Source organism: Gobio gobio (assembly GCF_949357685.1).
Source record: "Gobio gobio genome assembly, chromosome: 24".
Classification (NCBI taxonomy): Eukaryota; Metazoa; Chordata; class Actinopteri; order Cypriniformes; family Gobionidae; genus Gobio; species Gobio gobio.
Genome location: NC_137120.1, coordinates 23,870,054 through 23,892,442, shown reverse-complemented (window position 1 = coordinate 23,892,442; position 22,389 = coordinate 23,870,054). Strand labels below are relative to the sequence as shown.

General features: G+C 36.8%; 1 protein-coding gene across 3 annotated transcripts in view; it reads left to right on the top strand.

Moving 5' to 3' along the window:
* grip2b (glutamate receptor interacting protein 2b) overlaps positions 1 to 12,956 on the top strand; it is a 293,833-nt gene extending 280,877 nt beyond the window's left edge. For all 3 annotated transcript variants that reach the window (XM_079807131.1, XM_079807130.1, XM_079807132.1), the window contains exons 21-24: positions 253 to 370; positions 7,151 to 7,378; positions 9,153 to 9,299; positions 10,523 to 12,956. In XM_079807131.1, coding sequence (XP_079663257.1) covers positions 253 to 370; positions 7,151 to 7,378; positions 9,153 to 9,299; positions 10,523 to 10,720 — 691 coding nt within the window. In that variant the 3' untranslated portion in view covers positions 10,721 to 12,956. The remainder of the gene's footprint in view (positions 1 to 252; positions 371 to 7,150; positions 7,379 to 9,152; positions 9,300 to 10,522) is intronic.
* The last annotated feature ends 9,433 nt before the right edge of the window (positions 12,957 to 22,389 follow it).

The following is a 22,389-nucleotide window of genomic DNA, read 5'->3' as shown; positions in this document are numbered from 1 at the left end:
TTTTTAATTTACACTTGATTAATTATTCATCACCACTCGTGAGGGAAAGTTAATTCTGAAATTGTATTTTTCAGTCAACTGTCCCTTTAAACACCAGGGCTTCAGGCCTACAGTTTCTTTCGCAAGATGCCCCCTCTCCACCCATCCTTGCGGTTCTTCTTAACGTGCCAAGGCTGGTGCCAGAGTGCCGGATGTCAGTGCCTGCTTAAGTGCCTCATGTCTTATTGACTCTAATCTGTGTGTCTGCCGCAGATACAGCAGCCAGACGCATGCCGATGGTCTCATAATGGAGCAGGAGGACAGCTTCTGGTGCCAAGCCCTGGAAGACCTAGAGACGTGTGGCCAGTCCGAGCTGCTGCGCGAGATTGAGGTAAACCGCTCAAATAATGAGCTCACTGCTTAGAAACCATTAATCATCTAGAGAGGATTAGATAAACTTCAACACATAAGAAGAAAGATGGCATTTGTCCCTAGAAAAAGTTTGCACTTACAGTGTTATGATGATGTCAACATCAGTTATGTAAGAGAAATTTCATAAAAAGAGATCCAATTATGTACACAGCCCCTTCACAAAGACTTGACTTTGTTTTTGAACTCTACTTGAATAGGTTTTCATGCTTGAATGTTCAAAAAACACATCATTTGACATTGTTGCAGCACCTCTCTTTCCAGTCTGTTAGTAACGCTCCATTTTGTTCCTGTCTCTATGAAGCCCCTCCTATCAAAAAGCACAATGTGCTCTGATTGGTCAGCTGAACCAGTGTGTTGTGATTGGTCAACCACTTTGAGCATGTTTGGGAAACATCACGCCCCTTAATGTAATTGTTTCAACACACTACTAATTAACTCAACCAGGCCACGCCCCTTTATTTTGTGTATGCCTGGAATATCGTGTTCGTTCCCGGAAGAAAACTACAAGAATAAGAAGACTACAATCAAGGCATTTTAGGGAGTTATTGGGAGAGTTCACTTACGACAACTCTCGGAACACTTTTAGCATGTTATTGAATACGGCAATGCTAATGTATTTGGTCTTAGCAGACTATCTGCTATGCTGCTACAGAGCAAGTATGGACTTGCTACTGCTAATAGATACACAGACATGCTGCTGTGAATATGTAAGATACTCTATGCTACTGCTGCTGCATGAATAGACATACATAATTCCTGTAGCAGATCTAGGCAGGTGGAGCTGGGGGAGGTGGAGGAGTTCAGAGGAACTCTGATAGCGCACTACAGGACTAACTTACAGCAAACACTGGACAAGACTATTTAAATGTTGGCAAACAATCTCATTGGCTGCAGGATAAGCAGAGGCCAATCAGCTTGTGCCATGCGGTAATTATGTGATTGCTTGCATATTGCATGTAAAGGACCTGCGCCCTCTTGAGGTTCATGACTGGACTAGATATAATAACTATCATTGGATTGACTTTGTGCTTTGTAACTTTGCAGACATTTTTCATGCTCAAACAGCAACTTTACACACTAAAGAATGTTGAACATGTAAAAAAGCCTAAAAGGTCCTTAAAATTATATAATTAATATATTAAAGCTGCAGTCTGTATCTTTTTGCGCTCTAGCGGTTAATAAACAGAACTGCATGCGTCTTGCGGAAGAACATTGGGGCCGGAGCTACTTCTCTCTGTTTATGTCTATGGTGAGTCATGCAGGGACTGTGCTCCTCCGCAGCGGTTCCTACCAGTCTGGTCTGAAATAGTCCCAATATAAATACTTATTATAAGTGTACCATAATGATTCAGGGTAAGACAAAAACACAGTTTGGAAAATGGATTCATGTTGTACAGTCTCATTATATAATTTTTGTAAATCTTGAGCACAAAAAAAGTTACTGACAGCAGCTTTAAGAGACGCTTTTTTACATGTCTAGTGTTCTCGGAAGCTGAAGTCGTCACACTTGGGTAAGCTTCTATAGTGGTGAACGGAAACTACAACAAATATAATTTTTGCATTCCAGTAGCAAAAGATAAAATCCTGACTTTTCAAAAGAGGAAAAATGTCAAGAGCTTGATTAACAATAAAAAATTGCATCATTCACGCATTCATTCAGCGTTAACTAGTTTTAAAAATATGTCAAGGTTATATTACAGAAAATGATAGTCTTATTAAATCTGAAAAAAAAAAAAAGGAATATAAAAAAAACATTGCTAGATTTATGACGTTAATAACTAGAAAAATGTCCCTCACAAAAGTCCATAAAAATTTTTATTAAAAAAAATATTAAAATGAAAAATAATTATAATATTTTTTATAAATGAATCACGTTTTCTTTTACATTATGTGGAAGGCCGGGTGCATGTGTGTCGCTTACCTGGGGAACACATGGCACCAGAATGCACAATGGGAAGAAGGCACGCCAGTGGAGGCAGTGTATTTAATTACAGTATTTTTCCTACATTTTAGAGAAAAGTCATGTTGTTTGCCTAATGATAGGAGGCCAGAACCTTGATAAAAGGATTCAGAATATCCTAAAATATTATTATTTTATTAATTTAGCTTGAGATAGCATTTTGGCTATATGCGTTTTTCTGAAATTTAAACTCGCGACTGACACCTGTGGCCAAAAAACAGAACTGCTCTTATTTTCTGCTCGCTCTCGCAGCGGTGGTGACGTCACATCCGCAGACAGCGCGGGAAAAAAACGACCCGCCAGAAAATAGGAAAAATAGGATACAGGCTTATAGGTGCACCCACTGTGAGCGGACAAGGTGTCAGTATGCTCATCAGGAGATGTTTGAGTCATAAATGGTAAAATAAAAAGGCTATTGTTACGTTTATTTTGGGGAAAAAGTTGCATATAGCCCCTTTAAGTGTGTTTAGGCGAAAAATTATTTTAAAAAAAAACTAGAATGACTCCTAAATCTTTGGAGTTCAGTGGTTGAGCAATGCTGTACAGTCCCAGTTAAATATGTCAGATTGCAAGATGAGAAAATTTCCCATGAAAATTGTGTTGCACTAATATCTTATTTACACAATTCCTGTAGAGAGTGAAAACAACACAGACAGTACATGCAAATACACACCGCCATTAGCAGACGCTGATCATTCTTTGTGAAGTCCCTTTCTTAACGCTGAAAATCCCAAATCACCAATCACTGCTCTACTGTTACCAAAAAAAAAAAAAAGAAGCTTGCATGGCAACTGATGTCTCATTTCATGCCTGCTTGCTCTAAACAATGAGCTCTGTTCTTACACAACCAACCGAGGAGAGTTATGAAAGTATGGGGAAGTGTTTTTATCTGATTTTTGATGACATTGGCTAGCGCGGTCAGCCATGGATGACATGTTCCTCCATCGGTACTTGACATTCTTTCATCCGTGGAACACAAAAGGAGATGTTTTGTCCTGTCCTGGCACTCTTTTTCAGTATAATACCAGTGATTGGGCTGCTGTCAAGTCTTCTGAAGCCACGATGGCTTTGTGTGTGCGGGAAAAATATCCTGGAGCTGCTGAAGTGACATTAAAACACGACTTGGTGGCGCTCAAGGACAGAACGGTCTTGCTGAGCGCACATTGATACGAAGAAGAAGTAGTGAGTAGACAAAGAAGAAAATGAGCTGATAATGCTGCCTGCCAGTTAGCAAAAAGTGTGTGAATGGTTTTGGCCATAGACATAATATATCTGTGGATTTGGCAAGCACGTAAATACTGTCTCTCTTCTTCTTCTGTGTGACAAGCGAGTGTCAGAAACGTAAAGTGCCGCAGCACCACCTTGTGTACCGGGAGCGCATCTACTGAATGTGCACGTTCACTCGGCGCATCGCCAGTGAAAATCGCTTGGGTGTGAACACTCAAGACGCGCCGAAAAACGTCACGAAAAACGCTGGCGATAAGCGCTCGCGATATTCGTCCCGGTGTGTACAGGCCTTTAGGCTTTGTATCAGTAGAAACCCGGTAGTATATTCAAATTATGGTAGGCTACTTTCCCCCCTCATATCCCCCTGAGACGAGAGAATTATGCATTTTATTTCTGGAAAAAAATCCTCCGATGACGCAAATATCGTCTTTTTGCGTAATCGGAGGATTTTTTTGGCCAGAGGGTAAAGACTACAGCCACTAGATGGAGCTGTTCCGCGTGTTATCAAGCCACCCATAGGGGAGAGAGCTCACTCACAGAATGTAAGACACAGACGGCCGCACAGACAATCATAACGCAGCGCGATGCAGAGTAAAGTGAGTGTTTCAACTTTTCAATGAATTCCTGTGATAGTTTAGCTTCCATATGCAATCTGAAAACGTGCCAGACTGGCGCTTAAAGGGGCTATATGCAACCATTTATGACTCAAACATCTCCTTATGAGCATTCTGACACCTTGTCCGCTCACAGTGGGTGCACCTATAAGCCTGTATCCTATTTTTCCTGTTTTCTGTCGTGTCGGATTTTTCCCGCGCTGTCTGCGGATGTGACGTCAAGCGCGTTCATGTTAAGGAAGAGCAGTTCTGTTTTTTGGCCACAGGTGTCAGTCGCGAGTTTAAATTTCAGAAAAACGCATATAGCCCCTTTAACGTTACCTCAGCTCTTCGTGATGAATGAAATATGATCCTGTCTGTGCCGTGACTTTCGTTCGGCTCACACACACTTTATTGAAAAGACACGTTCAGTTTTTAATTGTAGTGTTTATTTTCTAACTGAACAAAATGATTGTATTACTATGAAGATCAAAACGACGGTGTACGGAGTGGCCTCGTAGGGCAGCAAAGCAAGTGCATTCTGGGAGTTGTTGTCTTTCATCCACATGAGACAAAAATAAATGTTTTGTCTTTTCTCAGTCTACAAGGCACCAAATTCAAAAATAATTTCACATTTCTACTGAATAAATGACCCAGTTCAAATACAAAGCTTAATGCTAAATCCCTGAAGTAACCCTTTAATATACTATTATATTTGAAATTATATATATATATATATATATATATATATATATATATATATATATATATATATATATATATATATATATATATATATATATATATAACTAAACTAATACAAATGACAACACAAAATTACTGAAACTTAAAATGTATATATATTTTTATAAATTTGTATTATATATTATATAATTAATGTATTTTATATATATATATATATATATATATATATATATATATATATATATATATATATATATATATATATATATATATATATATATATATATATAGTTTAAAAAACATTTATTTCAGTTTTAGTTATTTTACTACTTCAACTTAAACTAAGAAAAAATAAAACTTGTTTAATTTGCCTTCACATTTTGTTTTGTTTTTTGCTTTGCTTGTTTTTTGTATTGCTTCACTTTCCCTCTGTTTTGCAGCGCTTTGCTGTTTTTTGTTTTATTTAGTTTTTTGCTTTTTTACATTTTTATTTCAGTTTTAGTTATTTTAGTACTTCAACTAAGAAAAAATGAAAAAAAAAACCTTTTGTTTTGTTTGTCTTTGTTTTTTGCTTTACTTTGCTTTAATTTTCCTTTGCTTTGCTTTGCTTTGCTTTACTTTGCTTTTGTTTTGTTTTTTTGCCTTGCTTAACTTTGCCTTTGTTCTGCTGTTTTTTTATTTAGTTTTTTGCTTTTTGAATTTTTTTTTGCTTTTTTATTTAAGTGTTAGTTATTTAAGTACTTCAACTTTAAGAACAAATGTTTTTGTGTTTTGTTTTGTTTTTGCTTTGCTTTGTTGTACTTTGCCTTTGCATTTTTTTTTGTTTTTTGTTTTGCTTTGCTTCGTTGTTTATGTTTTGCTTTACTTTGCCATTACTTTTGCTTTACTTTTGTTTTTTCTTTTGTTTTGCTTTACTTTGTGTTTTTTTGTGTTTGTGTTTTTTTTGCTTTGCTTTGCTTTGTTTTACTTTGCCTTCGCATTTTGTTTTGTTTTGTTTTTTGCTTTGATTTGCTTCAGGGTTTTTTGCTTTACTTTTCCTCTGTTTTGCTTTGCTGTTTTTTTTTGTTTCATTTTGTCTTTTGCTTTTTTAATTTTTACTTTTAGTTTGTTATTTTTATACTTCAACTTAAAAGAAAACTAAGAAAAGAGAGCTTTTTCTTTGTATGTTTTTTTTGCATTGTTTTATTTTGTCATACTTTTGCTTTGCTTTTGTTTTGCTTTACTTTGCTTTGCTTTTGCTTCGCTTTGCTGTTTTTAATTTAGTTTTTTTTTTCTTTTTTTAAGTTTTAGTTATTTTAGTACTTCAACTAAGAAAAGTAAGTAAACGAAGATAAGAAATGTTGCCATAGATTTTAAAATTATTATAAATGTATTTTTTACATGTTATATTATGGAGCCCTTAAAGGGTGTGATTTAAACCATGTTTTGATTAAAATATATATTTTAATGCTTTGGTGCTCTCTTGCAAATATTTTGCATTCCCCTGAGAAATTTTTCCCTTTTTTTTTTAAACACCCTTTTTGATTTTGTTGCAAGCAAACACAAAGTTTCTTAGAGGAACGCAAAACTTTTGAGAGAGAATTCAAAGGCATTGAAATAAATGTTTTCCTCTCATCTCAAATTTTTTCCATCATAATGTCCCTCTTATTTCAAGTAACAAAAGTGTTTTAGTTTCGTTTTAGTTTAGTTAATGATAATAAGCCTGATTTGCATTTAGAGTGAACTGTCTTTAAAGACAGTTTTCTGGTTGTTGAGGGGCTTTACAGAAATATCTGTTGCAGTTACAGCAAAAATCTCAAGTAATGTAAGACATAGTTCTCAGCTTTCCAACTAATCTTCCATTTCTTGTACGCTAACTGTGTTTTTTAAGTAATTTCATGAGCGGAGATCCTATGTGTCTTGGTTTGAGTTAAATCCTATTGAATTACAGCTTTAAAGAGTCAGAAATGCCCAAATTCTCAATTAACGTGCATTTCAGTCACAGCTCTTTGGAAATAAACTGAACTGGAGCTCATTAAAGGTAAATGAGGATGGGCTTCATGTCCTCTGGTTAATTGAGTTTAGATGAGACAATTGCTTAATGAGCACCCAATCAGAGGCTCAACACAGCGCTCCCTATTGGAACATTGTGGCCTGAAGGTCCATTCACATGACTCGCATCAGGAGTTCAGCGCACTTGGGAACGGTGGCATGAGACGTGAAAAGGCCTCAATATAGAGTAGCAATCAATGTTTGTGGTTCTTTTCCATCATAGGCATCGATAATGACCGGCAGTGCCCTGAGTTTGGGCGTGGAAGGTGGAAAGACCCACTGTGAGACGGTCAGCCAGCCTCACCTCAGCCCTCTGCGTAAGGCCTCACATCTTCTCAACGAGACCAAGAACAAGAGCACGCTCCGCATGTCTGAGAAAACCTGGGAATCACGGAGGATTAAAGAAGAGATTCAGGACATCCTGTCGCCCACACCGTTAGAGTTGCACAAGGTAAACAAACTCCAAAACATCATAAACTGAATTCACTATTTAACAGTATATGTCTGCATTACCTTAGAAAATATGACTCTTCCACTTCCTTCTGAGGTGTTGGCCAACATGGTATTAGTAACCACTGGGAGTATAAGAACAGTATTCATCTTCTCAGAAAAGTCCCTGGGCAAGGGCAAGGAGAAAAAATCTGCCAACCCTCATTGGTTAATTTTGTATGTGCTTGTTTCTACAGTTTAACTGGAAATTTAGATATATATTTTCCCCCCAAACTCAAATGTGTTCCCACTGATGCTGTTTAAATGCAGATATTCAAGATCAATAAGAACTATTTCCAAGGAAAACTGAAATATCCTGGGTTTGTTTTGGAGATTGTGTTTTGGTGTTGCTTTGTTTTGCTTTATTTCGCTTTACTATGTTTTTGTTCGATTTTCTTTTGCTTTGTTTTGCTTTTGTCTTGCTTTGCTTTTGTTTTTCTTACTTGCTTTACATTTCTTTGCTGTTTTGCTTTTGTTTTTATTTGATTTACTTTGCCTTTGTTTTGCATTGCTTTGCTGTTTTGCTTTTCGTTTTGTTTTAATTTTTGCTTTTGCTTAACTTTGCTTTTGCTTTGTGTTTTGCTTTTTTCCTTGCTTTGCTTTGCTTATACAGTTTGGAAAAATCATCTTACATTATATATTTATTTAAGAATTATTGCATAAGATAATAAGAATAGACCAGAAAAAAAACAATAGGATTTCAGTTTATTTGATTGGTAAAATGTTTTTTCTTGTTTTAAGTATAAACCTAACAAACGTATTGAGGTTAATGCTTAAAACAAGAAAGAAAGAAAAATTGCCAATGGTATGAATTAACTTATTTCAATATACATATTCTCTGAAAACCTTAAAAGTTTAAATATGCAGATTTGCTTCTCAGGTTACAAACAATGACAAAAAATAAGAAATTATTTAAATTAAATTATTTCATTTTATATTATATTATTTATTTAATAGATTTTTTCAACTTAAAGGAGTAGCATCTGCCTGAAAACCCGGAGGCTGCATTTTCAGGACTGCATTTCTAGGACCGCAGCTCTAGGACCCAAGCAATGATTAAGTTTAATTGATATATTGTCCTAACCAACACCTACCCTAAACCTACCCATTTGTAACCTTGTTAAAATATTTAAACTAAAATTACGTTTAAAATGGCCATGCCTGTTATGTTAAAAATAAGGTGAAAAAAGTCACCTCTGTTGGAGTACAGTTGGCTAGATGGCGCTGTCACAAAAAACTAGGGTCCTAGAAATGCAGTCCTGAAACTGTGGTGGTCCTAAAAGTGCAGCCTCCGGTATTGCAGGCAGATAATATTGACTTGAAGGTGCAGTGTGTGAATTTTAGTGGCATCTAGTGGTGAGGTTGTGAATTGCAATCAGCCAGCTCACCCCTCCCTTCCGAAACACATAAAGAAGCTATGAAACATAGGACATGTCAAGACTTGGAGGTGCAAAATGGTGATTTCACTGTAAGGTGACCCGCGGTGTATGTAGATATAAATGGCTCATTCTAAGGTAATAAAAACATAATAGTACATTATGTAAGGTCTTTATACTCCACTGAAAACATAGTTATGTATATTATATTGCATTTCTGTCAATAGACCCTCATAAATACTACATACAGTGCCTTAAATTTATTTTGGGTGAACTATTCCTTTAAGAGATAATCTGCTGAACGTATTCAGAAGAAATTAGCTCATGGTTAAATTGTCAAAATAATTTTGTATTTAACAGGTGACGGTGATGAAAGACCCAGAGTGCGATGACTTTGGATTCAGCGTATCGGACGGTTTCTTGGAAAAGGGTGTTTACGTGAACATGATCAGACCGGACGGTCCAGCGGACCGCGCTGGACTCAAACCGTACGACAGGATCCTTCAGGTGCCTCTTCTCAGATCACCACATGCTGGTTTTCCAGCGCCCCCTCCCTTTCCCGAGCCATACGATCTGCCCTGCTCAGTTAAATATAAACTCATTCTGAGAGGGCCAGAATGAGCTATGAGAGTGTCAATAGGCCTTTGACTCTGGGAGGACATGTCAAGTTAAAAAGTTATCTCACTGGATCCTCTGCGTGGCTATACACCGCAGTTTTGGTCAAATCTCAGAGAATGTCCTCCTCTCACTAATCTCCCACGCTTTACTGGCTGTGGAAATGATTAAATCTGTGTTAAGAGACTTCACAGCTGTGGTGACAAACCAGTGTGTGTTTGCCTAAGGATGTTGAAAAATGCTATGGTTTAGTTGTAGGTGCTTGCTTTATGGTGTCTGGTTTGTTTGTTTGGCAGCAGACTTGATAATGGGGACGAAATTTTCAGAATAAACCCTTGTTCAGATAAAAAGTTCTAAAAATCGTTCTAATGTGTGTTTTTTTTCTAATTGGTTTGGTATTGCTTTATTTTGTTTAGTTTTTTTTTATTTTGTTTTGCTTTGCTGTTCTTTACTTTGTTTTGTTTTTCACTTTGCTTTTGTTTAGTTTATCTTTGTTTTACTTTTGTTTAGTTTAGCCTTGCTTTATTGTTTTGCTTTGCTTTGCCTTATTGTTTTGCTTTGCCTTATTGATTTGATTTGCTTTGCTTTATTGTTTTGTTTTTCGCTTTGCTTTGGTTTTGCTTTACTTTATTTTTTGTTTTGCATTACTTTGCTTTGCATTCCTGTTTTTTACTTTTGCCTTTGCATTGCTTTTCAATTGTTTTGTTTTAATTTTATAAACCCTTGTTCAGATAAAAAGTATTTTAGAGACTCTGCATGTGCCTCGGTTGCATTAATGATTCACACCAAGGACGATAATGATATAGTTCTAAAAATCGTTCTAATGTAAAAGAATAGCAGAGTCCACACCACACCTGAACGATATTGTTGGAATCACTTTCAAAATGATTTTTGCAGCTAATGAACTATAAAAACGTTGACAGCAAATCAGAATCCATCCTGCGTTAACCAGCTTGAGCATTTAATGCCACAGGCGACAAATAATAAACAGACAAATACCATCTGCTGCTGTGGATGCTAATATAGTATATAGTTATCGTTCTTGGTGTGAACGGGCATTTACATTGAATTTTAAAAAGACTACTGAAGTCCACGTCTAAATGTTTCTCCTCCAGGTGAACCACGTGCGGACACGAGATTTTGACTGCTGCTTAGCTGTTCCCCTCATCACAGAGGCCGGAGACAAACTGGAGCTGGTGATTAGCCGAAACCCGTTAGCACAGCCGGGTGTCCCCCAGCCCCACGACTGCCATCCCCACTTCAACCCTGTAGGCCATTCCCGCGAGCACCAGACCAGCACGCTGGACCTGTGACCATTGGGTAACTCAGACTGTGACCACACCGGGCCAACAGACTATCACAAGGAGCCATGATTCACTGGTTTCATTACAAAACTCTAATGAACTGAAATATATAGATCGTGGAAACAATACAACAAAAGATTTGAGCCAGTTTTCAGTACAAAACTCGAAGGATCTGAGCCAGTTTTTAAAAACAGAAAAGAAAACAAACTTCTTCTTTTTTTGGACTACTACAATGCATACTTATCAATTTTCTTTTCTTTTATCTTTTTTTTGTTTTGTTTCTTCCCTTTTCATTTAGTTTGTTGTTTTGTTTTTGGTATTTTTGTTTTAATTTTTGTTTTCAGATTTAAAAAATACTGTGTCCAAATGTTTACAAAACATAAAAAAAAAAAGAAAAAGGGTTCTGTATTTGAAGTAGACCGCTATTTGACGTAAGCATTTTTTTAGGTGTCTTACACTTCCATTTTCAGTAGCAAGTGTTTTTACTTACACAGCAAACTACAAATTAAGCTTTATTTGTGTTTTAGTTCTGGCTGAGTCACTGCAGGAATACCTTCAGGCACACATCAAATTGTCCTTTCTCACAAAAACATGTTACTATTATAAACAGACAAAACACCACCATTCTTTGTCCCCTGCACGCATAAACAGTATTGACTCCCAACAAACAAACATAAATTTGTCTTTGTGTCAGACATAAACACTTCAGGCCACGACAACAATGCACAAGGTGACTGCCTGCTGCTCTAAAAAGAAAGTTGCTGTTTGATATTGCCAACAAAGACTTCACAGCCTCTTGTGTCAACATCACGTTTCTTATTTTTCAGGAGTGTAAGATATTTAGGTAACACTTTATTTTAATGTGTCCTTGTTACATGTTACATGTAGTAATAACTATAAATTATGCATAATGTCATGCAACTAACCTTATCCACACCCTAATCCTAACCCTATAGTAAGTACATGTAGTTAATTATCATTACTCAGTATTGAAATGCATAATTACAGTGTAACAAAGACACCTTAAAACAAAGTCTTAACCACAATTTTCCATGAATAGGGTACACTTTAGTGTCACATTACTTTTTTTTAAATGTAAGAGACACAAAATCTCATGTTGTCTATGAAGTATATAACATAAAATAACACAAAGGTCATTTTAAACATATTAAATGTTTATTTCTCGTTTAAAATACTTATTTTGGCTGGTCTTAAGCTCTTTGACTGAATCCAACAATTATAATTATGTAATTTTATTGACACAATCTGTTTCATGTTTTATCCTCAATTAATTTTAGTCAAATATTTTTTTTAATGAACACATTTTATCTTCCAGAAACAATATTTAGCTTTGTCTTGCATTTTGTGTGCAACCCCGTTACCGTATGAATTTCCTCATTACATTTTTTTTTTCAATTTCCTTAAAACACTAGAAAGTGACATTATTTGGACACTTTCAACACAGAAGCAAGATAAATAACTAATATAACCAAATTTTCACATAAATGTTACTGCATTGATCAAGCTTAAAACCCTTCAACTCTTGTAAGAAAAATGGTTGAACAATTATAGCTACTATTTTTTATTGATTGTTTTGGGCAAATATGGTTATAAATCATTTCAAACCAACACGTTTTACACAAATGTTAGTGCTGACTGCTTCGATCAAGCCAAAAAGATGGTAAAACAAATATAGCTAATATTTTTATTAAATATTAGCTATAAATATTAATAAAAAAATAAAAAAATATTTTTTTATTGAATTTATTTGGCAAATATGGTTATACATAATTTGAAACCAACATTTTTACGTAAATGTTAGTGTTTACTGCATTTATCAAGCTTAAAACCATTCAACTCTCTTATTGTAAGAAAAAAATGTCTATATAATTTCAGACCTACATTTAATCCCAAACTTACTAGCCTCTACTAAGTGATGGCTTAATTTAAGAGGAATCTTAAAAACAGGGTTGAAACATTTTCTAAGAATTTTTTATGGGGTCTGAAATTAAGACATGCAATTTTAGACTTACTGAAATCAACATTTTCTGAAGGTTAAACAGAACAAACATGAGTTTCAGGACTTATTTTGTACCCTATTTGTGTGAGTGCATTTGCTCAAGACACATGAGAAACAAGAAGCTGCGATAATGACATTTTAGCAGCACGTACTTCCATTACCTACATCCTCAAATGACCACGTGTACTCTCATGCAGCAATAAAATCTAGGTCTGACATGTCCTGAGTTCTTTCACATGTCATTGACTTCTTGAAAAGCTTATCGTGATAAGCACTGTGGTACCCCTAACTTCTCTCTCCACATACCTCTCTTTATCTTCTGACATCAAACTGCTGCCACAATGTAGCATTCACTCCAGTCCTGCAAACATCCAGGCCTCAAGGGCACGTACTTTCACGGTAGATTGTCACCAAGCTGCCATTTGCCACCACTGGCCAAATATCACAAATGTTTCCACCACAGGCTATTTCGGACACATTGGTCTTGGAGCGTTTGTTAGGCCGTACCTTCGTTAACTCGTGTTCCGCACTTGTGGGCCACCGAGCTTTTACAAAGGTCACGTTTCTGTGGACATGCGGCCCCACAGTCTTATAACCTCCATTAAACATTTACCTAGTGTTTCACAAATCTGAGATTTACGGGCACGGTGGGCTGTGGTAGAATATATCTTTACATCTGACGGGGAAATAAGGATGTGTAGATTTGTCTGTCACGTTGTGTGTTGGATTGTGGAATATTCCGCTGCTATGTGAAACGTTTAACCCCAGAATTATTTTGTGAAAAGTTTTGCGGGTGTGTCTGATCCCTTTGTGTGTTTGTGTTGTATATTTCTTACATTGAGATGTATGGGATCTGATATATTCCAGAAAACCACTGTTAAGACCAGGGCTTGACATTAACCTTTTTGCTCACCAGCCACTGTGGCTAGTGGTTTTGCAGTTACTGGCCACAATTTTGACATCGATACCATTGGGAAAAAAATGTCATATATATATATTTTTTAATATTATCTCATAATTTGGCAGCAGGTATATTAGGTCACTTTAAAACTTGACGCACAGATCCAATACACTGTTACACTTGCGTTTTCTTTTTCAACTGTTTTCATAACTGACTGTGTTTACGTGAGTACTCGCCAAGACCAACATTTTGACATTATTTTGTGTGTATTTGACTCTTTAGGCGCAATAAGCAGCGAAAAAGAACTAAATTTAGTACTGAGAGGCGACTTTATGTGCGCACACTTTAGGTATGAGCACAAAATCTGCGCGAATGAGTAAAATTATGCAAAATTCAAGACACCATCAATATTCATCCGGAGCAAATGAAACAAGTGAGGGGAGGCGGCTTTGTGTGTCAACTCGCTTTCGGAGAGATGAGAAAGCGTAGCTGATATCGTGTATTCTGTGTAAAATGAGTATTGGAAGCATTTCAGATACTTCATTATTGAGATTTTGAAAAATGTATATTTTTTACAACACTACTTTGCACTTAGTTTATTATTTCAGATTCCTTTTAAAGACGACAATTGAAAAATGTATATATTATATAGCCTATAAAATTCAAGTAGCCAAAGTGGCTAGTAGGAGTGACTGCGTTACACGCCACTGCACTGCGGAAATACACCCACATTTGGCGGGATGGCGGATGTTAATGTCAAGCCCTGATTAAGACGTGTCTTGACTAGGTTTGGGAATCAAGAACTGGTTTTAGTTCAGAAATGGTTAATTTTTTACGCAGATGCAAAGGAAACACTGTGCTAAAAAAAAGGAACAGAAACTGTTTTGATTCTGATATACATAGATGGGACAGACACAGCACAATATTTTTATCCTAAATGAAGAAAGTTATAGTTTTTATAATCAAATTAATTTATTAACTTAAGCAATAGTTCATCCAAAAATCTGTCATTATTTACTTGTCTCAATGACTAAACGCAAAGCTTTTTGGAACTTGATAGATTGATGTTGTACGAAAATGAGCAGCATGAAATAATGGCAGAATTTTCATTTTGAACTATTCCTTAAAACAATAAGTAATCCACATAGACTGAAGAAGGCTACTTTATCTTTGTCTCTGTGCAGACTTGAAGATGTATCTTGGTTCACATAACAACCATAAGCAAATATTATTTCAGGAACCTAAATGCAGCTATATCCTGTGGTTTGTCAAAGTCAGCAGAACATTTTCTTTTACATCTAGGACTTCAAGCAGTTTTCCCACACTTAAAAGTCAACTTTGGGGGGTTATGTCTCCTTCAGTGTGGTCCTGTCCACACCAAAACACTTATACTGAGTAATTAATTGTGGATTAGGTGAATTTATTTCCTCACCCTGCAGTCTTTACTACCATGTTGGAAAGCACAAGCAACATCTATTTGCAGTAAAGTAGAAAGCACTCATTGTTCTACAAGACTTTGTTGAACAATCAGAGTCTCTGTTCAGGCCCATCGCATTAGGAGTCTACACAAGGCTCGCTCCTTGGCCCCTTTAAGTTTTTGGGAGTTTTTTCCCCCTACTACCTTCCTGTCTGTTGCGTAATTCTACCAACTGCCTCCAAAAGTTGACTACAAAAAAATAAGACCTTTATTTGTTTGAAATTTCGTATTTGACATCTGCTTTGTGGTAGACCACATTTTGTCTGCAGGTTGCTGCATTGCAAGCCAACGCCAGCAAGCAAAGTCTCAAAGAAGGGACTGTTTTCATTTCAGAGACATTTAACCATGATAGTGTTGTGAGTATTTGAACATGTCGTACGTACTATTCCAGGAGAAAAGACAATGGGGTTCTTTTTATATGTGCAATATTGAGACCAGAGACAGGCTTTTAAAAGATTTTACATAAGCTTTATGAAGCTCCAAATGTGTTCATCCCTATGCATTTTGAATTCCTGATTAATGTATGCATTGATATTAATGTGTATTTTTGAATGTGTAATATGAAAGTTCTATTCTCTGTACAGTATTTTTGTATGAACTCTAAACCTTGCTGTTTCCACAGCGTATTTGAAGCACAATGGCAAAAGAGAAGTGATAATCAAGTCTATTCTGGTTTGGCTAGACTGGTTTGGTGTTGAGACCCATTCCTTATCGATACGGGAATGTGCTAATGATATCCTTTTCTAAAAACAACTGAATAAAAGAGGTAAAATGCACCACTTTGAGTCAAATTCAATGTGTTTGATCACTGTAAATGCAAATTTGTGAGAGGCCACTGATTCTTGAGATATCGGACAAATTTTGCCTCACAAATTTACCCAATTTTTTTGTTCAATGTGTACATATATGCAGGACTTTATTAGATGTTCTGTCAATTTGATCACAATTATAACATTGAAGTTAGGAAGAGGTTAAGGTTTGTGTTTTGTAAGGTTTCAAATCCCCACTTTTTTAAACTTAGTTTTATATTGGTATATAGTTTTATAATTATAAATATATTAAGAATACATTTAACATCAATACATTAACCCTTCAATGCATGAATATTTCTCCAATCATTATTACATATTCGGGTCTTTAGCGACCCGGATCTAAATCTAAAACAGATGGATCTCTACCCGTCACAATAATATACAACTCTCCTGATATTAGAGTAACAATTACAGAAGAATAAAATAAAGCATTTATTGTCTCCATTTGGAGCATGGAAGGGTTCAGTTTGAGCAGATGTTTTATACCATCATCACTGTCCTCGTCAGACCTCATTTCCCAGTACATACAGCATCTGCCTCATATTCGCGATCTCAGACATATTCTCAAAACTATCATTTTCAACATCTTCAAAATCAATATTTTGATCTCTGACAGCTTCTTCACTAGATCCACCATCAAGTGACAGTGACACTAATATTTCATTTGTGTTCAGTACTTGCTCTGCAGTAAATCACTGAGCCATTTCATGTTTTGCTGATGATACTTCCTATTCTCTTGTTTTTTCTGCCTGCGGTAACTATGAGTGAAACATCACTTCATCATTGTGTATCAGACATTGCCACCTTGTCTATTAAAGGTGAATTGCATTATTTAGTCATCCAAGATTAAATTATTGTTTTGCAGAAAAAATATACTTACACTGTTACACACCTCGGGTCGTCAGCAGCCCTATGCGCTTTTTACAAAATATGAATTGGAAAACTATCCCCCGGTTTCACAGACAATGCTTAAGCTAATCCTAGACTAAAATGCATGTTTGAGCTATTTTAACTGAAAGAATCTTGCACTGACAAATCTTAAAATGTGTCAGTGGCATTGTTTTGTCTAAAGATGCACACCAGTAATGTTTTTTTCTTGGGCACGTTTATAAAAGTTACTTAAATGTCCTAATTGAACTAAGGCCTAATCCTGGCTTAGTCTAAGCCCTGTCTGTGAAACCGGGCCTTTGGCATTCACTGCAAATGTTAAAACCTTTGTTACAGAAATACACTGTGTATGTAAGAATGGTTTTGCAAAGACCAGATTCATAACAGAATGTTCTTCTGTTTCTATTTCATTAATGAGGTTCACTGCAAGAAAAAAACATACACATGCACACAGGTCTCAATCTGTTGTTCAAAGTTTGATATACAGCGCTTTAAAGGGTTAGTTCACCCAAAAAAGAAAATTATCCCATGATTTACTCACCCTAAAGTCATCCTAGGTGTATATGACATTCTTCTTTACAAATAAACAAATAAAATCAGAGTTATATTAAAAATGTCCTGGCTCTTCCAAGCTTTATAATGGCAGTGACTGTTGGGTAATTTTTGAAGATTTTTTGAAATTTTGAAGTTGAATACGGAGCTGTGTGGAGCAGTTTTGTGACAGACAGATGCACTTTTATGGAGTTCAAAAATGACCCAACAGTCACTGCCATTATAAAGCTTGGAAGAGCCAGGACATTTGTAATATAACTCTGATTGTGTTTGTCTGAAAGAAGAATGTCATATACACCTAGGATGGCTTGAGGGTGAGTAAATCATGGGCTAATTTTCATTTTTGGGTGAACTAACCCTTTAAGTTTTTAAAAAGTGAAGTGGTAATGACCCAGGGACATCTAATGAGATCATAAGTTGATTCGAGGGGCTCTGAAATGAGTGAATAAGTCTTTGAAAGACTTTCAATAGGTAGACTAAAGGTTTCACCTGTCACAAACTGGAGGCATCAGACTTTACACTGAAGTTAGCTGTCTCATGTCCAAATAGAGCAGAGGTAAGCTTGGTTAAAATGTACTGTGCTCTCTCCCACAGGACCTGATTTAACCCCCCAGTCTCTGCGGGGGATTTGCTGGTGACGTTTTTCTACTGGTGAGTTGTCAAGTAGCCAGCACTTTGGAAATTATATTCTGTTTTATCTCTACTTCTCTAAACACTTTTCAACATCGGGGAAATGGACAGGGCTATTTTTGGAAAGTGATTTGTGGGTGTTGAGCTGTACAACACAAGCAGGATCAGTTTTGGTCAGTTTGTGAATTATACAACCGCTTTCATAGAGTTCTAAACTAAGGTAATTTTTGTGCCACTCGTTGTGTTGTATAACCAAAACTGTTTTTCTGCATGTGCCCCTTTAGCCAAATGTCAGATGTATTTTTGTGATGTGTTAATGTGTAAATTTATGAGAAAATGTTCTTATGTGAGAAATAATGACAGTTATGTCGATGTTCCTGATACTGAACTGAACAGAGCGTACTGGAGCGGCATGCTGTTGCTATGGTTCAGTCCTCAGGCCAACATGACTAGTTTACAAGCCTATCTTTGGTGCCAGGTAAAATGATGCATTCTGACTTTTGCATTCAATTTTATGGTTAGTGAAATCGGTAGGAAAGAGAGATGTTTGTTCACATATATTTTTTTATATGACGGACAGTCAGGTGGGCGGACAGACAGAGATAGATCGATGGAAAATTATACAGATGGATGAATAGATAGATGGATGGAGGGATAGATAGATAGATGATAGATAGATAGATAGATAGATAGATAGATAGATAGATAGATAGATAGATAGATAGATAGATAGATAGATAGATAGATAGATAGATAGATAGATAGATAGATAGATAGATAGATAGATAGATAGATAGATAGATAGATAGATAGATAGATAGATAGATAGATAGATAGATAGAAAGAAAGATAGTGAGACAGACAGACGGACGGACGGATGGATGGATGGATGGATAAATAGACAGACAGTGAGACAGACAGATAGATAGATAGATAGATAGATAGATAGATAGATAGATAGATAGATAGATAGATAGATAGATAGATAGATAGATAGATAGATAGATAGATAGATAGATAGATAGATAGATAGATAGATAGATAGATAGATAGATAGATAGATAGATAGATAGATAGATAGATAGATGATGGACGGACGGACGGACGGACGGACAGATAGACAGACAGATAGATAGATAGATAGATAGATAGATAGATAGATAGATAGATAGATAGATAGATAGATGGATAGATGGATAGATGGATAGATGGATAGATGGATAGATAGATGGATAGATGGATAGATGGATGGATAGACAGACAGTGAGACAGACGGACGGACAGACAGATAGATGAAAGTGGAGAATGATACTGAGGAATGTAAATCTTTTTTCCGCATGTATACCAAATTTTGAACGTTGTTGTGCCAGATCAGTTTGACTGAGACTGTTGTGAGTGTTGATGTTCTGGCATTTTAACAGGATTGTCACTGGATGCTAATCCTGTTTAACATAATGAAAAAGATGAAAAGAAGTCATTTTAGAGGGATGATTAGAGTCATGAGGCGAAATGTAATTGAAACGATGCCGTCCAGAAAAGCTCAAATCTGTTTTTGTCGTCTTGAGGTCATTTGTTCCTCCAAGAACAAACAGTCCCATAACAATTCATCATTCCTTCCATTCACCAGCAGTATGCCTATGTACTGAGTTTATTTTTGTTTGTAGGTCATGGTAAGCCGCCAAAAAAATCAATATTTACCGTGGTGAAAGATGTTGAGGTCAGGGGAAAAAACACTTGGAGAGTTTATACTCGAAATTGGGCCAAACAAAACATTACTTGCTTTTATAAAACGGTTAGTTACAGTCCTTGATTCTGATTGGTCAATATTTATCACGATAAAACACAGCTATGACTGCTTCACCTCAACGGTTCTGTGCATCACTACACAACACCACCACTCTTAGCAACGTAAACATACCTTTGTTCTTCATTGATATTGTTCATTGAAGCTTACTGTATTATGTAGAGGAGACATATTGTGTGTGTGTGTGTGTGAGAGAGAGAGAGAGAGAGAGAGAGAGAGAGAGAGAGAGAGAGAGAGAGAGAGAGAGAGAGAGAGAGAGAGAGAGAGAGAGAGAGAGAGAGAGAGAGAGAGAGAGAGAGAGAGATTGAGTGTATTACCTGCATTTAGATGTAGCATTTTCCTTCAGGGCAGTCCTATGTTTGAATGTCCGGTGCAGTATCTTGTCCTTTTAACCATTAAGGGGTTTTCCTGTGTCCTGACACTGACAGCTAGTCAAAGCATTTGTCAGTTGTGTCTTGTTCCCAAGTTTCAGTCCTTTTTAATATAAAAGTCTTCGCTACTGAGTGACTCACTCATAAAGACAATCTTTGCCACCATCTAATGCTGTAGCCTAATAATGTAACTTCTGTTGCTATTTACCGTCAGGGCCTATTTCTTCCAGCGGAAGGAAGGCTTTTAGAGATTTTACTTTATGAAAGTTGCATTGATACATATTTTTTGGCTTAAATATTTGGATTGTGTGGAAAACGTTTTATAAAAACAATAAGTAATCAAGGCTGGTGATATGATACAGCATAGCCTCGCATACCTTGTTGCATACTTATAAAACAGTTAGTTCAAGTCCTTGATTTTGATTGGTCAAAAGCAGTGTTTTATTCACCACTTCACCCAACAGTTCTGTATATCACTGCACAACACCCTTCACAACACCACTCTTAGCAACATACAGTAAGCATACATTTTTTCTCATTGATATTGTTCATTGAAGCTTACTGTAGAATGTAGAGGAGTATTGTGAGAGAGAGGGATTGAGTGACCGAGTGTATTACCTGCATTTAGATGTAGCATTTTCCTTCAGGTCAGTCCTATGATTGAATGTCCAATGCGATATCTTGTCTTTTTAACTGTCATAATAGTTGTTTCCCCATGACCCTGACCCTAACAGCACTAGTTCAAGCATTTGTCAGTTGCATCTTGCTTCTAGTTTCAGTTCTGTTAATTTAAAAGTCTTCGCTACCTATTTTTCACGGTCAGGGATACGTTTTGTATCGTGAATAAGTCACAGTGGACGGGATTGCTAACACTGCCCTTCAGCCATGACTTATTCACAATACAGCACAGCCTCTTGTACCTTATTGTTTACTTATAAAACGGTTAGTTCCAGTCCTTGATTCTGATTGGTCAAAAGCTGTGTTTTATTCACGATTTATTCACCCAACGGCCCTGTGTATCACTGCACAACACCTTTAGCAACCACTCTTAGCAACGTAAACATGTATTGCAATGATAGGCTCTGATGTATATGTTACTTATACACTATTCCAAAAGTTTTGAGACTTCTGCCTTTACATGCACATGAACTTTAACACATGACATCCCTTGCTTAATCCGTAGGGTTTAATATGGACTTGGCACACCCGTTGCAGCTATAACAGCTTCAACTCTTCTGGGAAGGCTTTCCACAAGGTTTAGGAGTGTGTTTATGGGAATTTTTGACCATTCTTCTAGAAGCGCATTTGTGAGGTCATGCACTGATGTTGGACGAAAAGGCCTGGCTCACAGTCTCCGCTCTAATTCATCCCAAAGGTGTTTTATTGGGTTGAGGTCAGGCTCAAGTTCCTCGCTCATCCATGTTTTTATAGACCTTGCTTTGTGCACTGGTGCGCAGTCATGTTAGAACAGGAAGGAGACATCCCCAAACTGTTCCCACAAAGTTGGGAGCATGAAATTGTCCAAAATGTCTTGGTATGCTGAAGCATTAAATGTTCCTTTCACTGGAACTAAGGGGCCAAGCCCAACCCCTGAAAAACAACCCCACACCATAATCCCCTCTCCACCAAACTTTACACTGGCTCAATGCAGTCAGGAAAGTACCGTTCTCCTGGCAACCACTAAACGTCCAATCGGATGGCCAGACAGAGAACACGTCTCCACTGCTGTAGAGTCCGGTGGCGGTGTGCTTTACACCAATGCATCCGACGCTTTGCATTGCACTTGGTGATGTAAGGCTTGGATGCAGCTGCTCAGCCATGGAAACCCATTCCATGAAACTCTCAACGCACTGTTCTTGAGCTAATCTGAAGGCCACACAAAGTTTGGAGGTCTGTAGCTATTGACTCAAAAGACTCAACAGAAAGTCGCACTGTGCGCCTCAGCATGTGCTGACCCCGCTCTGTGATTTTATGTGGCCTACCACTTCGTGGCTGAGTTGCTGTTGTTCCCAATTGCTTCCACTTTGTTATAATACCATGGAATATTTAGTATTGAGGAAATTTCAGTTATGAGAATGGACACGAATGCATAGGTGGCAACCTATTACGGTACCACGCTTGAATTCACTGAGCTCCTGAGAGCGACCCATTCTTTCACAAATGTTTGTAGAAGCGTCTGCATGCCTAGGTGCTTGATTTTATACACCTGTGGCCATGGAAGTG